Source organism: Hyla sarda, chromosome 2 (assembly GCF_029499605.1).
Source record: "Hyla sarda isolate aHylSar1 chromosome 2, aHylSar1.hap1, whole genome shotgun sequence".
In the NCBI taxonomy this organism is placed as follows: domain Eukaryota; kingdom Metazoa; phylum Chordata; class Amphibia; order Anura; family Hylidae; genus Hyla; species Hyla sarda.
The window spans coordinates 416,452,132-416,478,744 of NC_079190.1; the positions used below are offsets into that span (position 1 = coordinate 416,452,132).

The window sequence follows — 26,613 nt, forward strand, 5'->3', positions numbered from 1 at the left end:
CAGGAGGGTGGCTTACCTGCCTCCTGCACATCCGATCGTCGATTGATTGCTCCAAGCCTGAAATCCAGGCTTGAGCAATCAACAGCCGATAACACTGATCAATGCAAAGCTATGGCTTTGCAGTGATCTGTGTAAAAGATCAGTGTGTGCAGTGTTATGGGAGCCATAACAATGCAAAAAAAATTTAATTTTGGTCACTTTTTATACCATAAAAAAATGAAGAAAAAGCAATCAAAAAGTCCAATTAAAACAAAAGGTACCGCTAAAAACTTCAGATCACGCCGCAAAAAATGAGCCCTCATACCGCCCCATATGTGGAAAAATAAAAAAAAGCTATACGGGTCAGAAGAGGACAATTTTAAACGTAGAAATTTTCCTGCATTTATTTATGATTTTTTCAGAAGTAATACAAAATCAAACCTATATAAGTAGTGTATAATTTTAACAGAATAAAGATAAGGTGTAATTTTCACCGAAAAATTTACTGCGTAGAAGCGGAAGTCCCCAATAGATACAAAAAGTGTTTTTTCTTCCATTTTGTCGCACAATGATTTTTTTCCCATTTCACTGTAGATTTTTGGGTAAAATGACTGATGTCATTACAAAGTAGAATTGGTGGACTGCGTCAATGATCAGCTTTGTTTTTCTTTCTGTTTAATGTTAATAAAATGGTTAACGCGGGCTTGTTTGGGAGTGTTTTTTGGAATAAAAGTTTTTTTTTTTAATATGTTGTGTTTTTTAAATTTACTTGACAGGCTTAGTAAGGGAAGCAATCTTATAAACTGAGTCCATTACTAAGCCAGGGCTTAGCGCTAGCCCCAATTACAGCTAGTGCTAACCCCCAATTATTTCCCCGGTACCCACCGCCACAGGGGTGCCGGGAAGAACCAAGCAGCAACAGCATGATGTTACCAGCATGGGCGAGGACCATTGTTACTGGCCCTCCCCAGCCAAAATAACACCAGCCTGTTACTGCCTAGGCCAAGGAGTGCCATTTTTGATGCACCGGGCCTGTTGGTACTGGCTCTTCCCAGCACCGCTGTGATGGTGGGTACCGGGGTAATAATCGGGGGTTAGCACTAGCTGTTTTTGTGGCTAACACAAAGCCCAGCTTAGTAATGGACTCTATCTATAAGACAGCTTCCACTACTAAGCCTGTAAAGTAAGTAAAAAAAGTTAAAAAAAAATTGATTCCAAGAAAACACTCCCCCAAAAGCCCTTGTTAACTATTTCATTAACATAAAAAAAAATACACTGGTCACCGTAGTCCTCCGAATCTAAAGTATTCCACAGGATACACAGATCTGAAATGAGAAGTAAAAAAAAAAAAACAAGCAAAAATAAATTAGTTAGTATATTTAGGGGAAAAAAAGCGGTAAAGAAAATGCAATAAACACACACAAACACATACACATATATATGTATAATAAAACACATTTTTTTTTAAAGCTGCAAATTGGTGTTCTGAAGTCATTTATTGGTTTTTGCTTATGTGTGCTAAAAAAATGATATTCAAAAGTGATTTATAGTTTTTTGCATATTTAAGCCAAATTTATCAACCCCCCCTGTGATAGTATGATAAATGTGCTATGCATAAGCAAAACTAAAGCAAAAATAAAAAAGCCTACAGAACTTGCTTACCAAAGCAACAATGATAAATGTCCCGTATCATCTTTAATATAGACATTACTGGTAAAAACAAAGAAGCACCCGCTGTAAGACAACAATTGTTAGATGGTGTCTTCTTTATTATTGACTGTTTCCATACCAGGACTGGACCATAACCACTTAAGGACTCAGGGTGTACATGTATGCCCTTAGTCCCGTTACTGGGGTTGAAAGCATTCTCACAAGCGGAGAATGTTTCAAACCCTGTGGGTCCTGACTGCCATCAGCAGCCAAAACCCAGGGTTAATGCCGGGCATCACCAATCTGGCCGATGCCCAGCATTATCCCTTTAGAAGCCACAATCAAACTTGATCACAGCATCTAAAATGAAACTGAAAGTGTCCCGGGAGCTCAGCGGAGCTGATCGGGACTATCGCGACACAATTGCGATGTTCCAATCAGCTGAGAGGACAGCAGGAGGGTCCTTACCTTCTTGCTGTCCGATCGGTGCTCTATTGCTCCAAGCATGCCATGCAGGCTGGAGTAGCAGAGAACCGATAACACTGATCAATGCTAAGCAATGGCATAGCACTGATCAATGTATGCAATCAAAAGATTGCATGTAATAGTCCCCTATGGGGGTTAAAATAAAAAATAAAACGTGTAAAAAAAAGAAAAGTTAATAAAAGCCCCTCCCTGATAAAAGTTTGAATCACCCCCCATTTCCCATTATTTAAATAAAATAATGTAATAAAAAAATAATCATATGTGGTACCGCTGCATGTGTAAATTTCCAAACTGATAAAATATAAGGTTAGCTAAAGCACACTGTCGATGGCATACAGATAAAAAAAAAATCCAAAATTGTCCATTTTTGCTCACTTCATATAACATAAAAATATGTATAAAAAGCAATTAAAATGTCCCATCAAAACAATAATTGAACCGATAAAAACTACTTAAAGCAGAGAAGAAGATTTCTAGGGTCAAGCACAGTGTGCCCAGCCCTGGAAATTGACTTATAAAGCACTGCTTTTGCCAAAATGAACATTTCCTAAAGTTCAGGTTTGGTTCACTTAGCACTATTAGCTAAACCAGATAGCAAAACAATACTTTTTCTAATCTGCTTTGTTTTTTTACTTTAGCTTTCATTTATGTTATGTTTCATGCATATGTTTACAGGTGCTTAGACTGCTGCTCTATATGTTGAAAATCAGTTCAAAAACAGGCTTTACAGCAGTGACATAGACAAAATTAACTAATGTTTGAGGATGGCTCAATTACTTTAATGGGAGTTTTTGTGGACATGTTAGTGCAGAGGGCACTGTGCCAAAAAGAGGACAGAGGTGGGAGCAATTTCTTGTGTTATCTGTCCAGTTAAAGAAAGGGGTCTCCTTTTATTGTTATCCTGCCTGTGGTGATAGTGAGATTACTGGGTGAGAAGTGATCTCTACAGAAGAGGATGTCAATTTTTGATAATACATACCCTTCTCTCATATCCTTTGATTCTATGTTGTATGACATTACAAATATAAATTACAACTGTATAAATAGTCCTTCTATAGTTGTCCCAAAGTTTTGGCCCTGTCCTTCCCCTTCCTTCTTATAAAGATACCTAATACATAAACATGTATCTGACTGTAAGTCAAGTGGCTGCTGTAGGAGCCTCTCTACCCTCTCTACCCAGTCAGCAGTTTGCAAAAAAGAAAATTAAAGAATACTTGTCATATTCCACGCAAAAAAGTCACTCAGTTATGTGTCATTCAGTACATAATCCTTATCATGGACATATACCATTTATGTGTCCAGCACCTATATTTCTCTCACAAATACCTTCTATCTGTTGCTCCCTTGGTTTAACATCTTGTGCTTTGGAGGGGACATGTCCAAACTCTGCATGACTCATGACTGTTTTTAAGAGAGAGCACAGAGGAGTTCTAGTCCCACCCTCACTTCGTGCTTCAGCTTGGACAAAGATGATGCTGAAGCCAGACAAGATTATGTTCTAAATGGTATGGGGACCCCTTGTGTTTTTTTTTTTTTTTAAATAAGCCATGATTTCTATAAAAAGGAAATACAATTTTCTTATGAAGAATAATAGAAAGGTTAATGTTTTGGCAAGATGTACAACAAAATATAAAATGTGTTTGAATCTGACAGTGCCCATTTAAGCCCTCCCACTTAACAATCCTACCACCTCAGACATTCTTTATCTGAAAATGTAAAAAGATTAGCAGGAAAGTTACATGTGTTATCTGAAAGACTTCAACAAGACCGCTTCAAGAAAATACATAGAATCCTGTAGACTGACAAACATTTAAAGTATTTCTAGGTTTAGTGTTCATTTAATAACACAACATGAAGTAAGCTGCAGAGCTTTTTTTTTTAGGATGGCTGCCCTTTGTCAGTTAAATCCATGCTATGCAGGAAATTTGGAGCGCTGTCTTTGACGACATTTTGATCTGAGGAATTTATTTTCTGGCATAAACAGTTTTATAAAATCACAAATGTTAAAAATAAATAGTACTTATTGTGTTAGGAGAATGTTTTGTAATAACTGTTTTTTTATTGTTTCTGCAAGTCTTGTGACTTAGTGGGCATTTCCTGCAGAGACAGTATTACTCTATTTAGCAGCTAAAAGTAGCAGGGAAATGGAGTGGATTGTGGCAGGTAAGTATGCTTTATTTTTTATTTTTACAGCTTTCTGAAAAGGTGCTGCTTGAATACCCCTTTCATTTTATTGTATTTGTAATTTTATTGTTTTACAGATGACAATCAGGAGTTTACAGTATATAAAGTGAGAGACACATTAATGAAACTGTTCTCCAAATGTAGAAAATAATTTAATAAGCAATAATTAAAAACAATTGGAAATATATATATTTTTTAATTAACTTAACCCCTTAATGACAATGGGAGTAAATGTACGTCATGGTGCCGTGGTACTTAACGTACATTTACGCTCCATCATGACCGTGAGCACAGCTATCAGCAGCCAGTGACCCGCTGGTAATGGCGATCCCGTGGATGTCCGCCATTAACCCCTCAGATGCCATCATCAATACAGATCACGGCATCTGCAGCAGTGCGGTACTTTGAATGGATGATCGGATCGCCCGCAGCGCTGCCGCATGGCATGGCGGCCGGATGTCCCCTCACCTTGCTCCGGCCGTTTCCCGGGGTCTTCTGCTCTGGTCTGAGAGCAAGCAGACCAGAGCAGAAGATCACCGATATTACTGATCAGTGCTGTGTCCTATGGGGACTATCAAAGTGTTAAAATGAAAGCAAAAAAAGTTAAAAGAAAAGTCAAAAAAATTAGAAAAATTCCCTCCCACAATAAAAATGTAAAATGTCCTTTTTTTCCTATTTTACCCCCCAAAAGTGTAAAAAATAATAAGTAATAGACATACTTGGTATCACGGCATGTGTAAATGTCCAAACTATTAAAATATAATGTTACTGATCCCCTACGGTGAACGGCGTGAATGTAAAAAAAAATTCGCAAAATGTCTGCTTTTTTGTCACATTTTGTTAACCCTTTAACGACGAAGGACGCATATTTACGTCCTCCGCCGGCTACTGGGATATGCAGCGGGGTCATGCAGTGACCCCGCGTCATATCGGGTCGGTCCCGGCGGCTATCAACGGCCAGGACCCGCGGCTAATACAGGACATCCCCGATCGCGGTGATGCCCTGTATTAACCCTTCATATGCGGCGATCAAAGCTGATCGCCGCGTCTGAAGTGAAAGTGACAGTATCCCGGCTGCTCAGTCGGGCTGTTCGGGACAGCCGCTGTGAAATTGCGGCGTCCCGAACAGCTTACAGGACACCGGGAGGGCCCTTATCTGCCTCCTCGGTGTCCGATCGACGAATGACTGCTCTTTGCCTGAGATCCAGGCAGGAGCTGTCAAGCGCCGATAACACTGATCACAGGCGTGTTAATACACGCCAGGGATCTGTGTAAAGATCAGTGTGTGCAGTGTTATAGGTCCCTATGGGAGCTATAACACTGCAAAAAAAGTAAAAAAAAAAAAAAAAGTGTTAAATAAAGGTCATTTAACCCCTTCCCTAATAAAAGTTTGAATCACCCCCCTTTTCCCATGAAAAAATAAAACAGTGTAAATAAAAATAAACATATGTGGTATCGCCGCGTGACTAAATGTCCGAACTATAAAAATATATCGTTAATTAAACCGCACGGTCAATGGCACACACGTAAAAAAAAGTCCAAAAAAAGCGTATTTTTGGTCACTTTTTATACTATTAAAAAATTTATAAAAGTGATCAAAAAGTCAGATCAAAACAAAAATGGTACTGATAACTTCAGATCACGGCGCAAAAAAATTGCCCTCATACCGCCCTGTACGTTGAAAAATAAAAAAAAGTTATAGGGGTCAGAAGATGACATTTTTAAACGTATAAATTTTCCTGCATGTAGTTATGATTTTTTTCAGAAGTACGACAAAATCAAACCTATATAAATAGGGTAGAAACGGAAGCCCTCAAAAGTTACAAAATGGCGTTTTTTCTTCGATTTTGTCGCACAATGATTTTTTTTTTGTTTCGGCGTGAATTTTTGGGTAAAATGACTAATGTCAAAGCAAAGAAGAATTGGTGACACAAAAAAATAAGCCATAATATGGATTTTTAAGTGGAAAATTGAAAGGGTTATGATTTTTAAAAGGTAAGGAGGAAAAAACGAAAGTGCAAAAACTGCGTCCTTAAGGGGTTAAAAAATCTATAAAAAAAGAAATAAAAGTTTTATATGCACAAATGTGGTATCAATAGAAATTACAGATCATGGCGCAAAAAATTAGCCCAAATACCGCCATTTATACTGAAAAATTAAAAAGTTATAGGTCATCAAAAAAGAAGGATTTTAAACATACCAATTTGGTTAAAAAGTTTGCGATTTATTTTAAGCGCAACAATAATAGAAAAGTATATAATCATAGGTATCATTTTAATTGTATTGACCCACAGAATAAAGAACGTCATTTTTACCGTAAATTGTACGGCGTGAAAACAAAACCTTCCAAAATAAGCAAAATTGTGGTTTTCTTTTTAATTTCCCCACACAAATAGTATTTTTTTTATTTGTGCCATACATTTTATGGTAAAATTAGTGATATCATTATGCAGGACAACTGGTCCTTCAAAAAACAAGCCCCTTAACTAGTCTGTGGATGAAAATATAAAAGAGTTACGATATTTAGAAGACGAGGAGGAAAAAACAAAAATGCAAAAATAAAATTGGCCTGGTCCTTAAGGTGAAAATGGTTTGTGTCCTTAAGGGGTTAAAGACGGACTGTTAATTTATTAAACTACATCTCATTCTGGGTTCAAAAGTCCAGTGCATGGTCTTACTCAATGCCTTCCTTGTTCTTGTGTAATGTGTATATAAAGAGAAAGTTAGGTTGTCCCTACCAAGGACTGAGGTGCCTAATAAAATATAACTTTTAATTATCTTAGTTAAAATTTTAATCCACAAGACAGATATTCAATAGAAAAGAAAAAAACATAATTAAAAAAAAATTGTGCGTTGGCACATATCCTGCGGCTTATGAAAGAACGATTCAATCAAGTGACGCAGAAGGAGTGAAAATCATATTAGTGATTATAAGACCATCACCATGCTGTGATTAATGCTCCTTAACAAAAACATTTTTTATTCTAATCTCATAAAGACAACAATTACCTTATCCCAACGCGTTTCCATGTTGGGGTATAGTGTATTGAGTTACCCCCCACACTTCTTCAGGGGATTTCGGTATATGATTAGTAAATGCTCTGGAGTCATGTGTCACATTAATAGGTGTCACTGTATATCTCCCTCTTCAAATGGGGCTGATCATAGACAGTAACATCAGAACAACCAGCGTCAGTAAACACCCGGCTCTCCAATTAACAGCTATATCCAAGGATCAATGGAGACAGAAAGGTCTGTTTAGCTGAATCATGTATAAAAGGAGAGCACCGGGCGATGTAGCCGTTCACAAAAAAGTAAAAGCGAATCGCTGCAGTGGCAGCGAGTACCGGAGCGGTGTCCGGAGTGTCTGCCCGTCTAATGAACACGGCGTCTTTGTAATGTGTATATAAAGAGAAATCTTTACTAAGAAAGACTATGTAAAGGATTCCTAGACACTGAATAAACAGAGATTTAGATCAATTAATTACATTGCATTATACATTGACAGCCTATCCTTACGGTAGGTTATTAATAAGTGATTGGTGGGCATTCTAATGCCAAGAGAAGTAGAATAAAGGTAGCAGCTCAGTGGCCCGTATACAAAAGGAGCTGTACCTCTATTGAAGCTAAACCAATTTAAGTGAATGGTGCCACTTTGTTGTGCTGATTGGCAGCCATCACAGACTAAAAGCCTACCCTACAAATGGGCCAAATGGGAATACCAGAAAACTCCATTAGGGCTCCATGAGCATCAAGTCTGCCAATAAGGTAACGAAAAATGTGCTAAATTATGTAGCTATTAGTTTTCATTTTTTTTCATGTTACATACTATTACATGCATACATTTTGTAGTCTCTTGGCAATATTTATATCTAATTTGAAATGTCATTACAGAGAAAGAAAAAGTTCATCCTAAATATATAAGCAATAAAAGAAAATGACTATTTCTTACATATGAAGTTCAGACTATATTGTACATAATTACAGATAGGGTGCTTTATGTTCTTAAAGAATAGATTTTTAATTTAACGCTGTAGGAATTTATCTAGTGATAAATGTACTTGTTTGGATTCATTTTAATACTTTAAGTCCAATAATAGAACCATAACTATGCCAGCTTGTAAGGTTGTTCTTTTATTAAACATGGCCTTTAGTTTAGCTATAACTTCACATTCACTAGCATCATTCTTTATTGCTTTAGTAATATTTCTGGAGCCTCTGCTTATAGGTAAAGAGGCGCTGTCACCAAAATAAAATATTAACATATTTCAGACATAGCAATTCTAACACAATCTCAAATATATGGCTTTTAAAAACATTGTGGTAGATTTATCAAAACCTGTGTAAAGGAAAAGTTGCCCATAGCAACCAATCCGATTGCTTCTTTCATTTTGCAGAGGACTTGTTAAAAATGAAAGAAGCGAGCGGATTGGTTGCTATGGGCAACTGAGCAACTTATCCTCTGGACAGGTTTTGATAAATCTCCCCCTTTGTGTTTTTTACCTTATATTTGGCTGTTTTCATTCCACCCAATAAAAGTTCCCATACAAGCTAATTTCATATTCAGTTCCCGGCTGTGTCATCTATTTAATCACAGAACCTCATCTGAGTCCCTGTAGCAGGCACTAAGAGACACAGAATCAGGAAATGAAAGCTGACACAACTTGCTCAACAACACGCCACCCACTAGGAAGAGGAATGCGGGGGGCTAGAGTAGATATTTTTCCATAACTAAACTGAAAAAAACTGAAAATTACATAAACATGTTGCTAATTGCATTAATAGTAACATCCATGTTTCTTATTTATTTTAATTTTTTTGTGACATGCATGCTTTAATGTCTTTTTAAATGATCAATCAAGTTAAATGGATTATTCAACAAAAAGGAAAAATAAAATAAAACTAATTAATTAATACATGCCACTATTCTAACAATATCTATGCAAAAAGCTGTTCTCTAGTGTCTATTTCACTCTTTTTATCCGGTTTCCTCTCATATCCACATCTCTGGTCCCTTTCACTTCAATGGGCGGTCACCAGTGTCAACCATGTGACCATCAAGCAGCTTTATTTCTCATTATGCATTGTAGTCTTGCCCTTGGTGACATCCAAGTTACCAGACATTAGTTCTCCTTTCTTCCACCACTAATCTGCATAGAAGTAGTCCCATATACTCAGCTCCAAAGATCACCCTAATAAATAGTGTTATGGGATCTAATCTCCTTGAATTTTCTTCTCCACTGCCCCCACAAATGTATTATTCTTTTTTTTCTTTTCAAAAATAGTTTTTATTAAAAGGTTTTCAAAGTTTAAACAGGGATACATGTATGCAATACCAAAGCAAGATTTATTACACGGTCATAGACAAATATGTCAGTGATTGTGACATTCCACTGCCAATTCTGGTATCCCAAAGAAAAGCAGACAACGGACAAACAAGTAACAATATAAAACTTCCAGTGGTGAGCATATATTAGTCGTCCTATAGGCGATGCAATAATCAGGATGGACAGTTCTCCAGCTTGCAATTAAACTGTAAGGACAAATAGTGCAGAATCCATGTGTAATGAACAGCTCAAATGTATAGTCATTATACATAATACCATAGAAGTGGAATGGGGGGTGAATGGGAAACCGGGGGGGGGGGGTTAGAAATTTTGGGTATGTCACCGGATAAAGTGTAGAGCAAGCCAAATCAAATATCTTTACAATGTTCAGACTATCAAACACTGCCAGCATTTCTCAATGATCGGATAACGTCCGGCTCCCGGGGCTATAATTTTTTCAAAAGGATAGCTGGTGTCGATTTTCGCTATTAAGTAGTCTAGGGTTGGTACATAAGCAGTTTTCCAATTGCTGTCTATAGCTATTTTTGCCAAGACACACTCTATGCAATAGAAGTCTCTTAAAGGGCATGGTAGTATATGTAATAGGATGTGGGAGGTCTGCACTGAGGGTAACTCCCGAAGGGAGTGTATTTGTGACATAGGTAACCCAAGCTGCATAAGAAGCTTGTACGAGGGGATTATGTATATGCAGGGCTGGGATATCCCAGAATGGGAGGTTTAAGAGGTTCTTAGTCAAGTGAGGGGCTACAGAGAGATTTTCCATTTCTACCCAGGGGAGGTCGGAGGAGCTGCCCCACCAATGGCGTAGCAAAGAGACCAGTGTAGAAATGTAGTAAAAATGGATATTGGGGGAATCCAGGCCACCATTAAATTTGGTCTCAGTGAGGATACTCACAGATGTACATGGGTGACAGTGGGGTGTAAGGGAGTGTACATGGGTGACAGAGGGTTGTAGAGAAGTGTACATGGGTGACAGTGGGGTGTAAGGGAGTTTACATGGGTGACAGAGGGGTGTAGATTAGTGTACATGGGTGACTGAGAGGTATAGGAGTGTACATGGGTCACAGGGGGACGTAGGGGGTGAAACAGGGGTGGACAGGAATGACAAGGTGGTAACAGAGGGGTGGACAGGGGTGACAAAGGGACAGAGGGGTGAATAGTGGGGGTTGGACATTGCTGATGGGGGGTGGTCAGAGGGGGTGAACATGGGTGACAGGGGCGGACAAGGTGGACATTGATGACAGGAAAGTGGACAAGGGTGAAAGCGGGTAACAGGGGTGACAAAGGGGGGTGGACAAGGGTGACAGAGGGGAGAGGGTGCACTACCTTAGTTTAGTGGAGCTGAGCCGTCCTTCTGTGGGGGGCCGTGAAGAATCAGTGAAACTGGAACACACACAATGGATTATTTGGGAATTATTCCTGCGCTGCTGAATCTCCCAACAGGATGGATAAAGGTAAGAGATATGATCCTTTCCAAACTTTATTCTTTATTAAACATGCAACGCGTTTCAGGACCGGGATGGCCCTTTCATCAGGCATGTAATTTACATCAAAATGCTGGTGTATATGTAGAAGTATACATTCTAAACACATGACCAGAACGGAGATGACAACAAAAAAAGGGGAGGTAGCTCCCAGTTAGATAAGAAAGCACAGGAATAACGGTTACATTATAAATACACAATATAAAAAAAATATATATACACATAAATATACAAACATAAAAAATCCTTGTTTCAAAAAATACAAAATATATTTAAAAAATGTGTGTCACGTCACAGTTCTCTCAATCAACTCATTTAACCCCTCAGGGACCAAAGTATTATTTTTAAAAATTCAGTAGGATTCCCGATTTATCAACTGCTGTAACTGATTCGGGACATCCCCAGGTATCAGATCTATAACGCATAAAGATAGACCATGTGTGTCACCCCCATGTACAATATGGCGTGATAGGCTGTGAAGCATGAATTTATTATTAATGTTAAAACAATGCTTATTAATCCTTGCCCGCAAAGTCTGTATAATGCGGCCAACATTTTGAATACCGCAGTTACGTGTAATAAGATATACTACAAAAGATGATGAACAATTGTCAGTAGTTTTTAAAGTAAATTTTAAATTTGTAGATTTCGAAGAAAAATCTTTTTTTCCCTCCCGTGGTATCCAAGAGCAACACTAGCACCTTGCATTATTACATGCAAACGTGCCTGTGATGGGCTGATTTCCTGGGGTAGCACTCTGTATTGTATTCCTCAATTTTTTCATACGACTAGGTGCCAAATGGTACAAGACTGAAGTTTCCTGCACCTCTGTTATTGATAGCATGGACATTTTACCGGATGGATAACACCTTTAGGGTATGGTCACACGGAACGGACATATTTTACATATTTTACTCTGCGGATTCGCCGATGACGGACCCAAGAGTGTGCCTCTGGCTGCGCCTGCCTCATCCCAACAGCAATCTGCTGCTACGAGCAGACACACAGCGATCTATGAGTTGCCGTGCACATGCACAGAGTACTAGCAGACATTGTGGCCACACACCCTGCTTCCTTAGCTAGGCTGAGAGCAGCCACGATGTGTGCAAGTACACTGTGCATGCTCGTGTAGACTCGCAGATCACTGTGTGTCTGCTTGTAGAGGTGGATTGCCACTACGAGCAGGCACAGCTGGAGGCCCACTATAGGGTCTATCATCGGCAGACCTGTTCCGTGTAACCATACTCTTAAAGGACTAGTTCTCTCCCCCACCCAATGACTGATAGCAGGGCTTTCATGTATATAGGTAGATGCAAAGCATCCATTAACATTAGTGAGGGGTGGAGGGAAGTAGGGGAATGCTTTAAATTATTGTAACAGGCTTATAATAACAAGTTAAGCAAATAGCACAAAATATTTTTTATTTTATTTGCTATGCTAGCCCAGTGGACTTGTTACATATTCAGTACATTTAATAATGAAAAATAATTATGTTTTATTAAGCTTAACTAAGATTTAGCGTTAGTTGGTTCATAACATTCCTCTGATTGTAAAAACTTGACTGTGTCTTCAAAACCATCTTGAAAAATGAGCTCCATCTTGGCCCGACTTGGTGGAAACAACGATTGATTGAGTCTTTCAAAATTGGCAGCTGATAGCTGTTGCGGAAGTTTAAATCAGGACAAATAAACAAAACGATGATTTTTATGTCAAACCATTCTCTAGTACACTTAAAAATGTAACAATCATTAAACAATCTATTATACTGCAAATTTTTAATTACAGACTTGAGATTTTTACAATATTCACTAAATGAAGTTAATGGTGTACATTGTGTGTGCATGCAGGTTTTAATTGCCATTCATCCAGATGAACAGCATTTTTAATTAAGAATGAAAAAAATGAATTTACTAAAATGTACAAAAAAAAAAAAAAAAAGAAAAATGATAAGGTTTACAAATATACATAAGATTGCCTGCAATGTTAACTATCTCATCTCAGAAAAACTAGTATGCCACCATAAAATCTTCAACTTTTAATGTAACTGTGTTTACAAATTATTACCATAACTGCAAATAATAATCAGATATTGTGCTATTTGTTTGTCTCTAGATATTGTAATTATTGACCTATTTGACTGTTACATCTCTTTGCAAATGGTCAGATGTATATTTTACATCAATAGATTTTGGATTTTCAGTGGTGTATGTAAAAACCTAATGTATAGCTGGCATGTTCTGAGGTCATAAAGTCTGAATAAATTATCTTTTTCTGCGAAAGGGATCTGTAATAGATTGTTTCTCAAAGAAGTTCATCTTCCTCTGTAAACTCCTTCTGTGGATCCTGATGCAATATACTATATACAGTTTATTGGGTTTGGCACAAGCCATGGCATAGATTGTTCCTCTGGGCTATGCATGTTGATGTTCACATGCTTGAAGCCCAGAAGAGTAATGTAGGCTGGCATTTGACCCACTTAGTTCATATGTTTATAGTGTACTTTAGTGAACCCATTGGCCTACAATATTTATCACCCACTATCACTAACCTGATTATGCAGGTAATAGTGGAGGTAAACTGATTCTTCCACAGGTAACCTTTTCAAAATCCACAGTTCAGAAAAATCCTAATATGAAAATTATTTTCTTGGTGCACTCAGGGCATTCCTCAGCCCCTTGATTCACAGGCCCTGTAATACACCCCTCAATACATTTTCACCAGTGTGCATGTGCTGCATTGTAACACCCCATGGGTGTGGACTAGGGATTGACCGATATTGATTTTTTAGAGCAGATACCGATAACCTGTGAACTTTCAGGCTGATAGCCGATAACTTATACCGATATTCCGTGCATTTTAATACCCCCCCCCCCAAATATCCTTGGTAAAATGAGTGTGTGTGTGTGGGTATACCCTGATAAACTGTTTCTGTGGGCGCTTTAAATCAATGAACTGCAGCGGCTTTTGCGGGGCCAGAGTCCGCCACCGCCGCCGCCACCCGCTTCTCTCCCCTTTCCTGTCCTGAGGTCCTGAGTCATTGCCGCTGCCAGAGACCACCGCCGCCGCCACCCACTTCTCTTCCCCTGCCTGTCCTGGGGTCTTGAGTCCAACCACTGCCGCTGCCAGAGACCGCCGCCGGTGCCCCATTGCCTCCCCTATCCCCGGTTTTATAATTACCTGTTCCCAGGGTCCGCGCTACTTCTGTTGCTGTTCGCTGCGCAATGACGAGTAACGTCCTCAACACAACATCACAGTCAGTGGCCCGGCGCACAGTGACAGCTCAGGACCCCACCAGAGCCAGAAGTAGCGCGGACCCCGGGAACAGGTAATTATAAAACCCGGGATGGGGGAGGCAATGGGGCACCGGCGGCGGTCTCTGGCAGCGGCGGTGGTTGGACTCAGGACCCCAGGACAGGCAGGGGGAGAGAAGCGGGTGGGGGTCTCTGGCCCCGCAAAAACCGCTGCAGTTCATTGATTTAAAGCGCCCGCATTATCGGCATGGTTATTGCCGATACCGATAACTTAGAAAATCGTGAATATCGGCCGATAATATCGGCCAAACCGATAATCAGTCGATCCCTAATGTGGACCCACTGTGCCACAAGTGGCAGCTGGCCAGGCAGTATTGGGCAAACAGACACTATGGAAGGTGTCAGACACAGCCGAGCTGGACATGTGTTATAGCAAAAGATGTGAGAACAGCTAGCCAAGATGGCCACAGGTGCAGAAAGGAGAGACTTGTCATGTTTAAGGGAATAAGGCAAAAACAAAGTCCAGATGGCAGGCTACAGTCAGAAAGCACTTGATCAAAGACCTTAGCTGTGCAGGAAACTACACTATTGCTAAGGCATTAAGGAAAGAGTGGAGCTTCTTTATATAGGAAGTGCCTTGCAGTGATTGAAGAGGGAACTTCTAGGGAGTGTATGTTTGCCCTACAGGTTTCAGGCAGTGCTTGCAGCAAGAGAAAATGCAGAGGATGTCGCCTGACGCTGGTAAGAACACATAGTACGCTGGTGGTTTTCAACCAGTGGCGTTAAGCGCATCACTGCTACAATTGGAAGCCTTCATGTAAATCTGAGGTTAGGAAGATAAATATTTATCAGGCAGTGTATAACAGGGTCATTGCGTGTGGGTAAAATGGTGCACCAAAAGGCTTTGAAATCCGCATTATCCACACTATTTCCATGTATAAACAGGTTAATGTGGGTGAGGCTGCTGTTACAACAGCTCACCTGTTGTATTTTGGTTTGTATCTTTTAAAAACAAGAAATTTATGTGCAACAGGTATGCCATAAGTAAAAATCTGAATGACTTCTTTGAAATGCCTTAGGGATATATATATGTGTTTTTTAGGCATGTTTTAAGCATGCCTGTTAAGGTTGCTCAACTTATCAAGTTGAGGTGACTGTAAACCTTCAATCATTGTTGGCCAACAGCTATCTCTTCCATTCACCCAATATGCATAAATGTTCTTGGCCTGGCCAAGCATTTATGTTTTCTGAATGGGGACATGGAGAGGAAAGCCTCTGTCAGACACCCATGGAAGCGGCTTATTTTCTCAAAATTATGTCTATTGTACATACACACATCCATTTATACTTCACTTCTAAATATGCAAAATTAAAATGAAAAATACCTGTATTTGCTGTTTACACATTTTTAAATGCAGATTAAAATGTGCATTGTCCTTTGGGCATATGTCTTGTTGACCACAAAATGGTGATACTGTAATTGTTCGACCAGTGGGCAGGACAGGTAGACTGTTTGAAAATCCCCCATCGAACCATTTCTGAAAGAGTAGATTTTAGAATATTTAACATGACAAATTTTTAAGACAAAAAAACAAAACAAGGTTTGTTAAACCTGAAGAATAGAGAATTTTTATGTAAGTAGTGACAGTGTTTTCACTAAGTACAATGGCGGGAATAAATTAAAATGATGGGCCCCATTTACCCCTCTTCTGTGCCTTTAAGTGGCACAATGCATGTAAGACAGAATTGCACCAAAAAAAGGGAACTTTGCACTATGCTCTCAAGATTTAGTATTTTTGTCCTGTTAGCTTAGTGTATTTTAGAATGAAATTTTAGACACATTTTTGGGAAAACAAAAAGAAAACTTTTTACACAAATGTGACCCACGTTAAAAGGGAAACTGTCATTAGTTTCCCCTGCACTTACCCGTTGTTACAGTTGTTTAGTTTGGGTGACACTGATGATAACCATACTTACCTGTCCTCATTCCATAGTCCCGTTGGCTCAATAACTTTCTCGTTTGGGCAGCAGGCTTGGTGCGTGGGCTTCAGGAGCACGCTGACATTACCGCTAGGGTCCAGCTGCCAGCAGGCTCGATTAGGCAGCTACGGTGACGTCAGCATGCTCCTGAACCTCTGCCCACCCACCAAGCCTGCCACCAAACGAGGAAGATAACGGGCCAACGGGACTATGAATTGGGGACAGGTAAGTATGTTTATTATCAATGTCACCCACATAATTGACACACTGATAAGACCTCTTACATGATAAGTAAAAAAGAAACACTTCCTCCATTTGAACTACAAGGCAAGGCAGGACATACAAAATAAATAGTTTTCAGATACATTTATTCTCTCCGCTCTCTCTATAGTAAAACTTGGGGTAGAGTCTTAATTCACCATAACAACCGTAAAGTGTACCTGTCATAATGCAGGAAAAAAAGGTGATATGTTACTCAGTACCTAATCCTGATCACGTACATATCATTTTTATGTGTCTAGGACTGATATAGACCTAAGAAATAGCATTTATATGTTGCTCACTTGCTTTTTGTTCTTGCCTTTTGGAGGGGTGTGTCCATCTCTTTCCCTCACTGTGGAGGACTCATCTGCTCTGAGTCTGGGAGCAGCCTTGCAGTCTGCAAATCACTGCACAGTAGTTTTTATGCATACATTTTCTATCTGTTCCTAGTAAAGCTGGGTGCTAATCATAATAGCTGTCATTATGTGTCATTCAGCTTTCACATACTCCTGAATGATCAGCTTCTATGTCTTTCAGGAGTCAGAAAAAGCTTCGACTGTTTAAGCATGCTGGGAGTTGTATTTTTGCAAGAGCTGGAGCTGCAGTGTTTATAAAGCACTGTGTTAGAACAGTGTTGCCTTTAGCTGTTGCAAAACTACAACTCCCAGCAAGCCCACACATCCTTTGCCTGTAGTTTTGCAAGAGCTGGAAGCATACAGCTGGAGAATACACAGCTCTAAAATAGAGTTTTACAAAGATTGTACCCCCAGCTGTTGCAACACTACAACTCCCATCACAGGAGTTGTAGTTTAGGAACAGCTGAAGGCTGCAGTGGTGCAATGGTGATCTCCTATACTGGATACCAACACACTTTACGGCCGGTATCCATTATGCTGCAAAATACAGAGTAGTCTGTCTCCATTAAGACAGAAGACCCCTAGTGGCGGCCATTTTCATTTTCGATTTTTTAGAAAAAAAAATAGTTTTTATAAATGTATATTTTAAAAAGTCATCTTATCAGTAGTACTAGAAAATCTAAAAAGCTTTTCTTCATAATGACAGTGCCTCTTTAAGCAGCAGTTTTAAAACATGGACTTTTTTTTATTATTTTGCCTCTTCTATGCACAGGCATAATGCATAATGTGATGTCCCTGTACAGTTTAATGCCGGACAACATGACATCCGTGAATAACATACTATAATATGAACAGAAGAGAGAACATGCTAGAGAAACATAATCTGTAATATCGGTCATCCAGGATTAAAAAACAAAAAACAAAAACAGAGCTAATGTCTTATAAAAATCACTCCCCATCTGTTTCCAGGTTGGGTGTGGTTTCGCATCTCAGTTCCATTGAAGTGAATGGAGCCAAGTTGTAATACCACATTCAAACTGGGGACAGACATGGAGCTGTTTTTGAAAGAAATTAACTCCAATGAGCCACATAAAAAGCAATACTGCTAATACTATTTCTAGCAGGCAATAATAAAGTTAAAATTAAATTACACACACACATACATTATATATATATATATATATATATATATATATATATTGACAGTGTGGCAAGGAAAGGGTCTATTTCCCTGGCTAACACTGGAGAAACCTCCACCTGTGGCCTAATTAATGAGGTAACAGAAAGGGGAAGTGTGTTTAACCCCTTAGGGACCAGGCCCATTTTGACCCTAAGGACCAGAGCATTTTTTGCTATTCTGACCACTGTCACTTTAAGCATTAATAACTCTGGGATGCTTGTACTTATGAATTTGATTAGATTTTTTATTTTTTCGTGACATATTCTACTTTATGTTAGTGGTAAATTTTTGGCGATACTTGCATCATTTCTTAGAGAAAAATGCAAAAATTTCATGAAAATGTTGCATTTTTATGACTTTGAAGCTCTCTGCTTGTAAGGAAAATAGACATACCGAATAAATTATATATTAATTGACATATACAATATGTCTACTCTATCCGGTTTGAGAAAGTGCGGGCAGCGCACCAAACAATTGTCCGGCGTCTCTCCCTCCTCCCGCTTCCCCCGCCTGTGTACAAGATCTTATGCCTGTTTGAATAAAGAAGTTCCTGGATGGCGAGTGCCGCCTTCTGTTCTCTTTCTATTGCATATGTCTACTTTATGTTTGCATCATAAAGTTGACATGTTTTTACTTTTGAAGACATCAGAGGGTTTCAAAGTATAGCAGCAATTTTTTTTAATTTTTCAAGTAAATTTCAAAATCAAAATTTTTCAGGGACCTGTTCAGTTTTGAAGTGAATTTGAGGGTCTTTATATTAGAAATACCCAATAATGGACCCCATTATGAAAACCCCTCAAAGTATTCAAAATGACATTCAGAAAGTTTGTTTACCCTTTAAGTGTTTCACAGAAATAGCAGCAAAGTAGAGGCAAAAATTCAAAATCTTCATTTTTTACACAAACCTGTTCTTGTAGACCCATATCTTTTATTTTTACAAGGGGTAAAAGGATAGAAAAAAATGTAACCCAATTTCTCTCGAGTAAGGAAATACCTCATATGTGGATGTAAAGTGCTTTTTGGGTGCACTGCAGGTCTCAGAAGAGAAGGAACGACAATGGGATTTTGGTGAGCGAATTTTTTCTGAAATTGTTTTTGGGGGGCATGTCGCATTTAGGAACCCCCTATAGTGCCAGAACAGCAAAAACACCCCACATGGTATACTATTTGGGAAACTGCATCCCTCAAGGAATGTAAAAAGTGGTACAGTGAGCCTTAACACCCCACAGGTGTTTGACGAATTTTCAATAAAGTTGGACGTGAAAACGAAAAAAAAAATTTCACTAAAATGCTGATGTTACCCCAAATTTTTCATTTTCACAAGGGGTAATAGGGGAAAATGTCCCACAAAATTTGAAACCCCATTTCCTTTGAGTAAGGAAATACCTCACATGTTGATGTAAAGTGCTCTGTGGGTGCACTAGAGGGCTCAAAAGGGAAGGAGCGACATTGGGCTTTTGGAAAGCGCATTTTCGTGAAATGGTTTTTGGGGGACATGTCTCATTTAGGAAGCCTCTATGGTGCCAGAAAAGCAAAAAACACCCCACATGGCACACTATTTGGGAAATTACACCCCTCAAGGAATGTAACAAGGGGTGCAGTGAGCATTTACACTCCACTGGCGTTTGACTGATCTTTACCTTAAATTACATTTTTCATTTTCACGGACCACTGTTTCAAAATTCTGTCAGACACCTGTGGGATGTTAAGGCTCGCTATAACCCTTGTAATGTTGCGTGAGGGGTGTAGTTTCCAAAATGAGGTCACATGTAGGTATTTATTTTTTTGCGTTTATGTCAGAACCACTGTAATCAGAAGCCACCCCTGTGCAAATCACCAGTTTAGGCCTCAAATGCACATAGTGCGCTCTCACTCCTAAGCCTTGTGTGCCTGCAGAGCATTTTATGTCCACATATGGGGTATTTTCATACTTGGGAAAAATTGTGTTACAAATTTTGGGGGTCTTTATTTCCTTTTACCTCTTATGAAAAGTATGGGGCAACAGCAGCATGTTAGTGTAAAAAATTAAAAGAAATTACACTAACATGCTGGTGTAGACCCCAACTTTACCTTTTCATAAGAGGTAAAAGGATAAAAAAAAGCCTACAAAGTTTGTAGCACAATTAAGTAAGAGCGCCATGCCCCTTTAAGGTCTAAATTTGGGATTTTCATAGGGGTGTAAACGGATGCAAGCGTTTCACTTACCTCCTCCACCAAAAATACTGTACATCAGTTTTCCCCAAACACGATGCCTCCAGCTGTCGCAAAACTCCCAACATGCCTGGAAAGTCAATGGCTGTCCGGCAATACTGGGAGTTGTTATTTTGCAACAGCTGGAGGCTCCGTTTTGGAAAAACTGATGTACAAGTAATTTTTCATTTTTATTGGAGTGGGGGGGGGGGACAGAGTGTAGTGTTTTACTCTTTTAGGGTTGGTGTAGTGTAGTGTTTTTAAGGTACATTCAAAAGGGCGGGGGTTTACAGTGAAACTTGCTGTAAGCCCCCGCCTGTGTGAATCTACTCTGTGCATTCACGTAGGAGGAACTACAACTCCCAGCATGCACTAACAGACCGTGCATGCTGGGAGTTGTAGTTATGCAACAGCTAGAGGCACACTGGATTGGGAAACAGTGAGTTGGGTAACAGACTACTGCCGTGTTTCCGCACCACTGTCTGTTTCCTAACTCAGTGTTTCCCAACCAATGTGCCTCCAGCTGGATGGGAGTTCTAGTTTTGCAACAGCAGGAGGCACACGAGTTGGGAGACACTGAGTTAGGAAACAGACAATGTTTCCCAACCAGTGCGCCTCCAGTTGTTGCAATACTGCAACTCCCAGCAAACCCAGACAGCCGAAGGGCATGTTCGGAGTTGTAGCTATGCAACAACTGGAGGAGAACAGTTTGGAGACCATTATGTAGTGGAGTTTGGAGAACACTGTCCTTCCAGATGTTGCAAAACTACAACTCCCAGCATGCTGAAACTGTCCAGGCATGTTGGGAGTTGTAGTTCTGCAACATGATTTTACAGATATACAACTACCAGCATGCCTGGACTGTCTGGTCATGCTGAGAGTTGTAGTTTTGCAACATCTGAAAGGACAGTCGTCTCCAAACTGTGGCCCTCCAGATGTTGCAAAACTACAACTCCCAGCATGCACGGACAGCCAAAAAACTCCTAGAAGCAGCAGTGAAGATCACTTTCTGGCAATCTTCACTGCTGCATCAGGGACACCGACGTCGCTGCCTCAACTTGCCTGACGCCTCTTGTCAGCAGCCAGTCCCTTGTCCCCGCTTGACCCAGGTAACTGCCAACGGCGGTCTCCACCGCATCCTCGCCCCCCCCGCACATCGCCGCCATCTTACCCCGCTCTACCTTGACATCCAGGGGCAGATCGGGGGAAATTAACTTTCACCAATGCCCCTGCCCTGCGATTAGCCGGTCAGTCGTGATTTGCCAATCGAAGGGGATAAGAGGAGGAGGCACCCTGCCACCTCGCTCCTATCCTTCAGGATGATTGGTGCTGTCTCTGACAGCTTCGATCATCCCTATTTTCTGGGCTATCGGGTCATCAGAGACCCGGTCAGCCCGGAATTGCAGAAAATAGCCGATCTGAATTGATCGGCGATTTGCGGCAATCGCCAACATGGGGGGAGGTCTCAGGACCCCCCCAGGCATTTGCAAGGGATGCCTGCTGAATGATTTCAGCAGGCATCCCCTTCTGATCCCCGTCTGGCTAGTTGTGGGGATCGAAATTCACTCGGGCATACAGGTATGCCCTTGGTCCTTAAGTACCAATGCACAAAGGCTTACCCATACGCCCGTGGGCTCCAATAGGTTAAAAGGAAGGCAGACGATAGTTGGAGCTCTCCCTAGAAGACAGCAAGGTGTCTGTAGGGAGAGGGAGGGGTCCTGCTGAGGAACACACATCCCGAGCTGTGAGTGGCCCCAAAGAGTGGTGTGGATGAGACACACAGCAAGAGGTTGCACACGCTGTGTGTGAACAGTGAGTAGAAGGTTGCAGGAGGCATAAGTTTAACTGGCTGGGAAAAGCCCACCAGTTGATAGACCGGGCATACTGGATTGTTCAGTTAGTGACTGGACGGTCTAGGGTTTTGTTTTGTTCCTTTGTTATGTTTTTATTTATCCTGCAACCTGTCTAATAAAGCTGGCAACGGGCCGGACTTGCATAAAGTGAAGTGGAAAAGTGTCCTGTGGTGGTGTCAAGGACGATCCCTGAGCTATCCCCAGGGAGAAAGCCTTACAATATATACACATAGTAACAGTTTTTAAGGTTTAAAAAAAGACCAGAGTCCATCAAGTTCAGGGAACAGTCCCTGTCACTATAGAGTCCCTTAATATATTAAAAATAGGGGTCCATCTATCACATTACTTAATTCCTTTAGAACATGGGGGTGAATGCCATCTGGACCTAGCGATTTGTCTATTTTGATTTTTAGTAGGCGGGACTGTTTTTTTTTTTACATATTTAAAATTTTCTCTATAGATTTTTAATGCGTCTTTACTGCCATCCTGTTTTAGTAGTTCAAATGCTTTATTTTTCTCATTTAATACCCCCTTAACATTTTTACTCATCCATACTGGTTTTCTTTTATTTCTGACCACTTTATTCCCATAAAGGTAAAATATATATGCTTTGCCTTACTAAAGTTCATTGTTTTTGTGGCCCCTCAAGAGATTCCCTTATTGAAGAACACATTATAATGTATTATATTATGATCACTATTTCCTAGGTGTCCTTCTACTTGCACATTAGTTACTCTGTCAGGTCTGTTGGTTAATATTAAGTCCAGTAGGGTGCTCCCTGTGGTCGGGCCCTGCACCATTTGGGACAGACATATCCCAAACTGTAATATATATATATATATATATATATATATATATATATATATATATATATATATATATATATATACACACATACATACACACACACACACACACACAATGTGCTGTACCTCTTCTCCGTGCTTCACGCCCGGCCTCGGAATAGTGACGTTGCCTTGACGATGACTCACAGGGACGTTACGTCCCTGTGCGTCGTCTTCAAGACAACGTCCTTACTCCGGGGCCGGGCGCGAAGTGCAGAGAAGAGGCCCAGCCTGGACAGCCTGGAACGAAGATGGACAGCCTGGAACGACAATCCCTCCGCACCGGACGGTCCTGCAGCACAGATGGCCAGGACCAGCTCACCCGAACGTCCCGCCGAGCAGAGGCGAGTAGAAAACTAAAGGGGGGAGGGGGGCTGGATGATGACGAAGGCCCGGGCAGTGGTCTTCAACCTGCGGACCTCCAGATGTTTCAAAACCACAACTCCCAGCATGCCCGGACAGCCGATGGCTGTCCGAGCATGCTGAGAGTTGTAGTTTTGGAACATCTGGAGGTCCGCAGGTTGAAGACCACTGTTAAATCAGACATTGACAAGCGGTGATGATGAAGGGGGTGGTGTGGGATGATGACATGTAATGATGAAGGGGGGGATGATAAAGGGGGGATGATGACAGGTTAATGATGAAGGGGGGGTGATGAAGGGGGGATGATGAAGGGGGATGATGACAGGGTAATGATGAAGGGGGAATGATGACAGGGTAATGATGAAGGGGGGGATGATGACAGGGTAATGATGAAGGGGGGGATGATGACAGGGTAATGATGAAGGGGGGATGATGACAGGTGATGATGATGACAGGGTGATGATGATGAGGGTGTTAATGATGGGGGTCTGGATGATGACAGGGGGGATGATGTATTTCCCACCCTAGGCTTATAGTCGAGTCAATAACTTTTCCTGGGTTTTTGAGGTGAAACTAGGGGCCTCGGCTTATATTGGGGTCGGCTTATACTCAAGTTTATACGGTATGTATATTCAGCATCAATCATTTAAAAGCAAAATTGTCCTTTTTAGTGGGCATATCTAACTGGATTAGCTATAGTTTGCATAATAATATTATTTTGTTTGTAATGGTAGTTTATACTGGAAACCTACACGAATGTACAGAGATTGTGTGCTGAACTATTCAAAACCTATAAATCATTCCAATTGTACTGAACATTAAATATTATAATCAATTCACATTGTAATATTATGCACTTTAATATTATGCACATAAATAAATGGATATTGTGCAATAACTTAATTATGCATAACAAATGCCTGTCAATTCTTCTGGGTCTTAATTATTGTGCATTTTAGACAGTGTTTCCTCTTGTGTAGTAGTCTAGTCATGAAATGTTTATGCACTATGTGTGTGTATGTACTGTAAAATTCATGCCATTCCTAAAACATGATATGATTAACAGAATATCCTGTATAGAATTTTACTAAGCCAAAAATATTTCACAACTGTTCCGAAATCTAGGGTATCAATATAAATATATCAATATTGAATTTAATTTGTGTTAAATTATAGTGGTTTATAGAACAAATAAAAGAGGATAAAGTTAAATAAATTTAATTAACAAGGAAAATATAAAAATAAATATATAAAATCCTTCTAAAAATATTAACACAGAGAAGGAGAATGACCTTTATCAAAGGGGACATTACATTATAAAAGCCAAACATTTGCTGGCAAAACATGCAAGAGAATAGCAGATAAAACATAATGTACTTTAAGAACATGGCATTCCGAAAGGTTCAAGAGCATTCAAGTTGTGATTCATAGACATAAAAATCAGTACCTGCCAAGTTAATGCCACAGAAGTAACAGCAGTATTAAGGAAGCAAAGAGCCACTGATATTAACAGATGTATATGTGCAGAAAACAGCAGCCCTCCCAGCAGGCATGCCATTTCTTAATCTTAAAAATGACATTTTGGATAACAAATAAAGATATCCAAAATGCAATTCAACAAAAGGTATTCTCAAATGAAATGAGATCTGTATAATTTTGCCATTCAATTGTGTTAAACAGCTAAGGCAGGGATTGTGATGGAACGAGTCCATCGCAAATGCCCCGCTATAGTTATTGGGGAAGAAACAGATGCCAAAAAAAGTCGCCAAAACAAACAATTAGATTCTAACTCACATATTCCAGGGTCCATTTTCGAGTATAAGAAAAGAGACCTGATTGATCTATTGGTTGTTTGTTTTTGGCTGGATGCTTTTTAATATATTGTTTTTGCTGTTGCTAGCTGGAAAGTTGATGTAAATGCAAACATTTTGGACAAAGAAGAAACTGTGTAGATATGTGTATTATACATAGAGTTGATGCTCTGCGCCAGTGTTAAAAGCAAGAGGCTGGTCCCAGAAATTATTTTTCACATGCAATAATTTTTTTTTTAAATAGTATGGTATGTGTATCCACTGGCAAGCACATCTGATGCCAGAGTAGGGACAGGATTCTGGGACCACCATGCCTGATACAGGCAACTTACCAATTACATATCATTAGAGAGGTTGGGGGACCAATGATGCATCCCCCTGGAGATGCATCCCCCAATACAGTATGCCCTGAATTAAGCCATTATATAATATTGGGGCAGTGAGCATGGATCACAAACACATGATGGTCACTAAATGCCTTTAGGCATTGGTTGTTAGTGCCAGATGATGTGGTCTGAATATTTCAGAAACTGATGATTTACTGGGATTTTCACATACAACCATCTCTATGGACTGATCCGAAAAAGAAAATTATCCAGTGGGCAGCAATTGATGATATAAGAGGAGAATGGGCAGACTGGTTCAAAATGACAGAACATTTACCTATTGAGCACTGTTGACAGCCTACCTGAGTATTGTTGATGGCCATGTCCATCCCTTTATGCAGCTACATGAAGCAGGATAATGCACTATGTCACAAAGTTCACACCGTTTCAAACTGGTTTCTTAAACAAAACAATGGGCTCACTGCACTCCACTCGATCTCAATTCAATAGAACACATTTGGAATGTGGTGAAACAGGAGATTTGTATGATGGATTTGCAGCTGTCAGGAGTAATTACACTTTCATATGTGAATATGTGTGGCTCATGTGTAAAATATGGGTCGATCATAATTTAATTGGGCTGCTACTACTTTACCTGGACCCAGGCACATGGCTAGTGCCCACAGTGCTGGTACTGCCACCAACATACTTACTTGCAGAGCACATGTCAGGGGTGTTCTTTTCTCCATCCCGTCCTTTCCCAACATTATGTTTCCTAAATATTTTAGGAAAAGGAGATTCATATGATGGATTTGCAGTTCTCAGGAGTAATTACACTTTCATATGTGAAGATCTGTGGCTCCTGTGTAAAATATGGGTCGATCATAATTTATTTGAGTGTTACGCCGAGCGCTCCGGGTCCCCGCTCCTCCCCGGAGCGCTCGCTACACTCTCGCTACTGCAGCGCTCCGGTCAGATCCACTGACCAGGTGCGCTGCGATTCCGCCTCCAGCCGGGATGCGATTCGCGATGCAGGTGGCGCCCGCTCGCGATGCGCACCCCGGCT

At 40.2% G+C, this 26,613-nt stretch overlaps 1 protein-coding gene across 7 annotated transcripts in view; it reads right to left on the minus strand.

The window, feature by feature from the left end:
• Nucleotides 1–1,154: 1,154 nt before the first annotated feature.
• PNPLA4 (patatin like phospholipase domain containing 4) overlaps nt 1,155–26,613 on the minus strand; it is an 87,661-nt gene continuing 62,202 nt past the window's right edge. For 3 of the 7 annotated variants that reach the window (XM_056558861.1, XM_056558860.1, XM_056558862.1), the window contains exons 6-7: nt 15,768–15,920; nt 12,536–12,789 (exon numbers count right to left, since the gene is read on the minus strand). In XM_056558861.1, coding sequence (XP_056414836.1) covers nt 12,640–12,789; nt 15,768–15,920 — 303 coding nt within the window. In that variant the 3' untranslated portion in view covers nt 12,536–12,639. Of the gene's footprint in view, nt 1,305–9,126; nt 11,031–12,535; nt 12,790–15,767; nt 15,921–26,613 lie in introns of those variants that run through there. The other 4 variants (XM_056558867.1, XM_056558866.1, XM_056558863.1 and 1 more) reach the window with 4 other exon arrangements.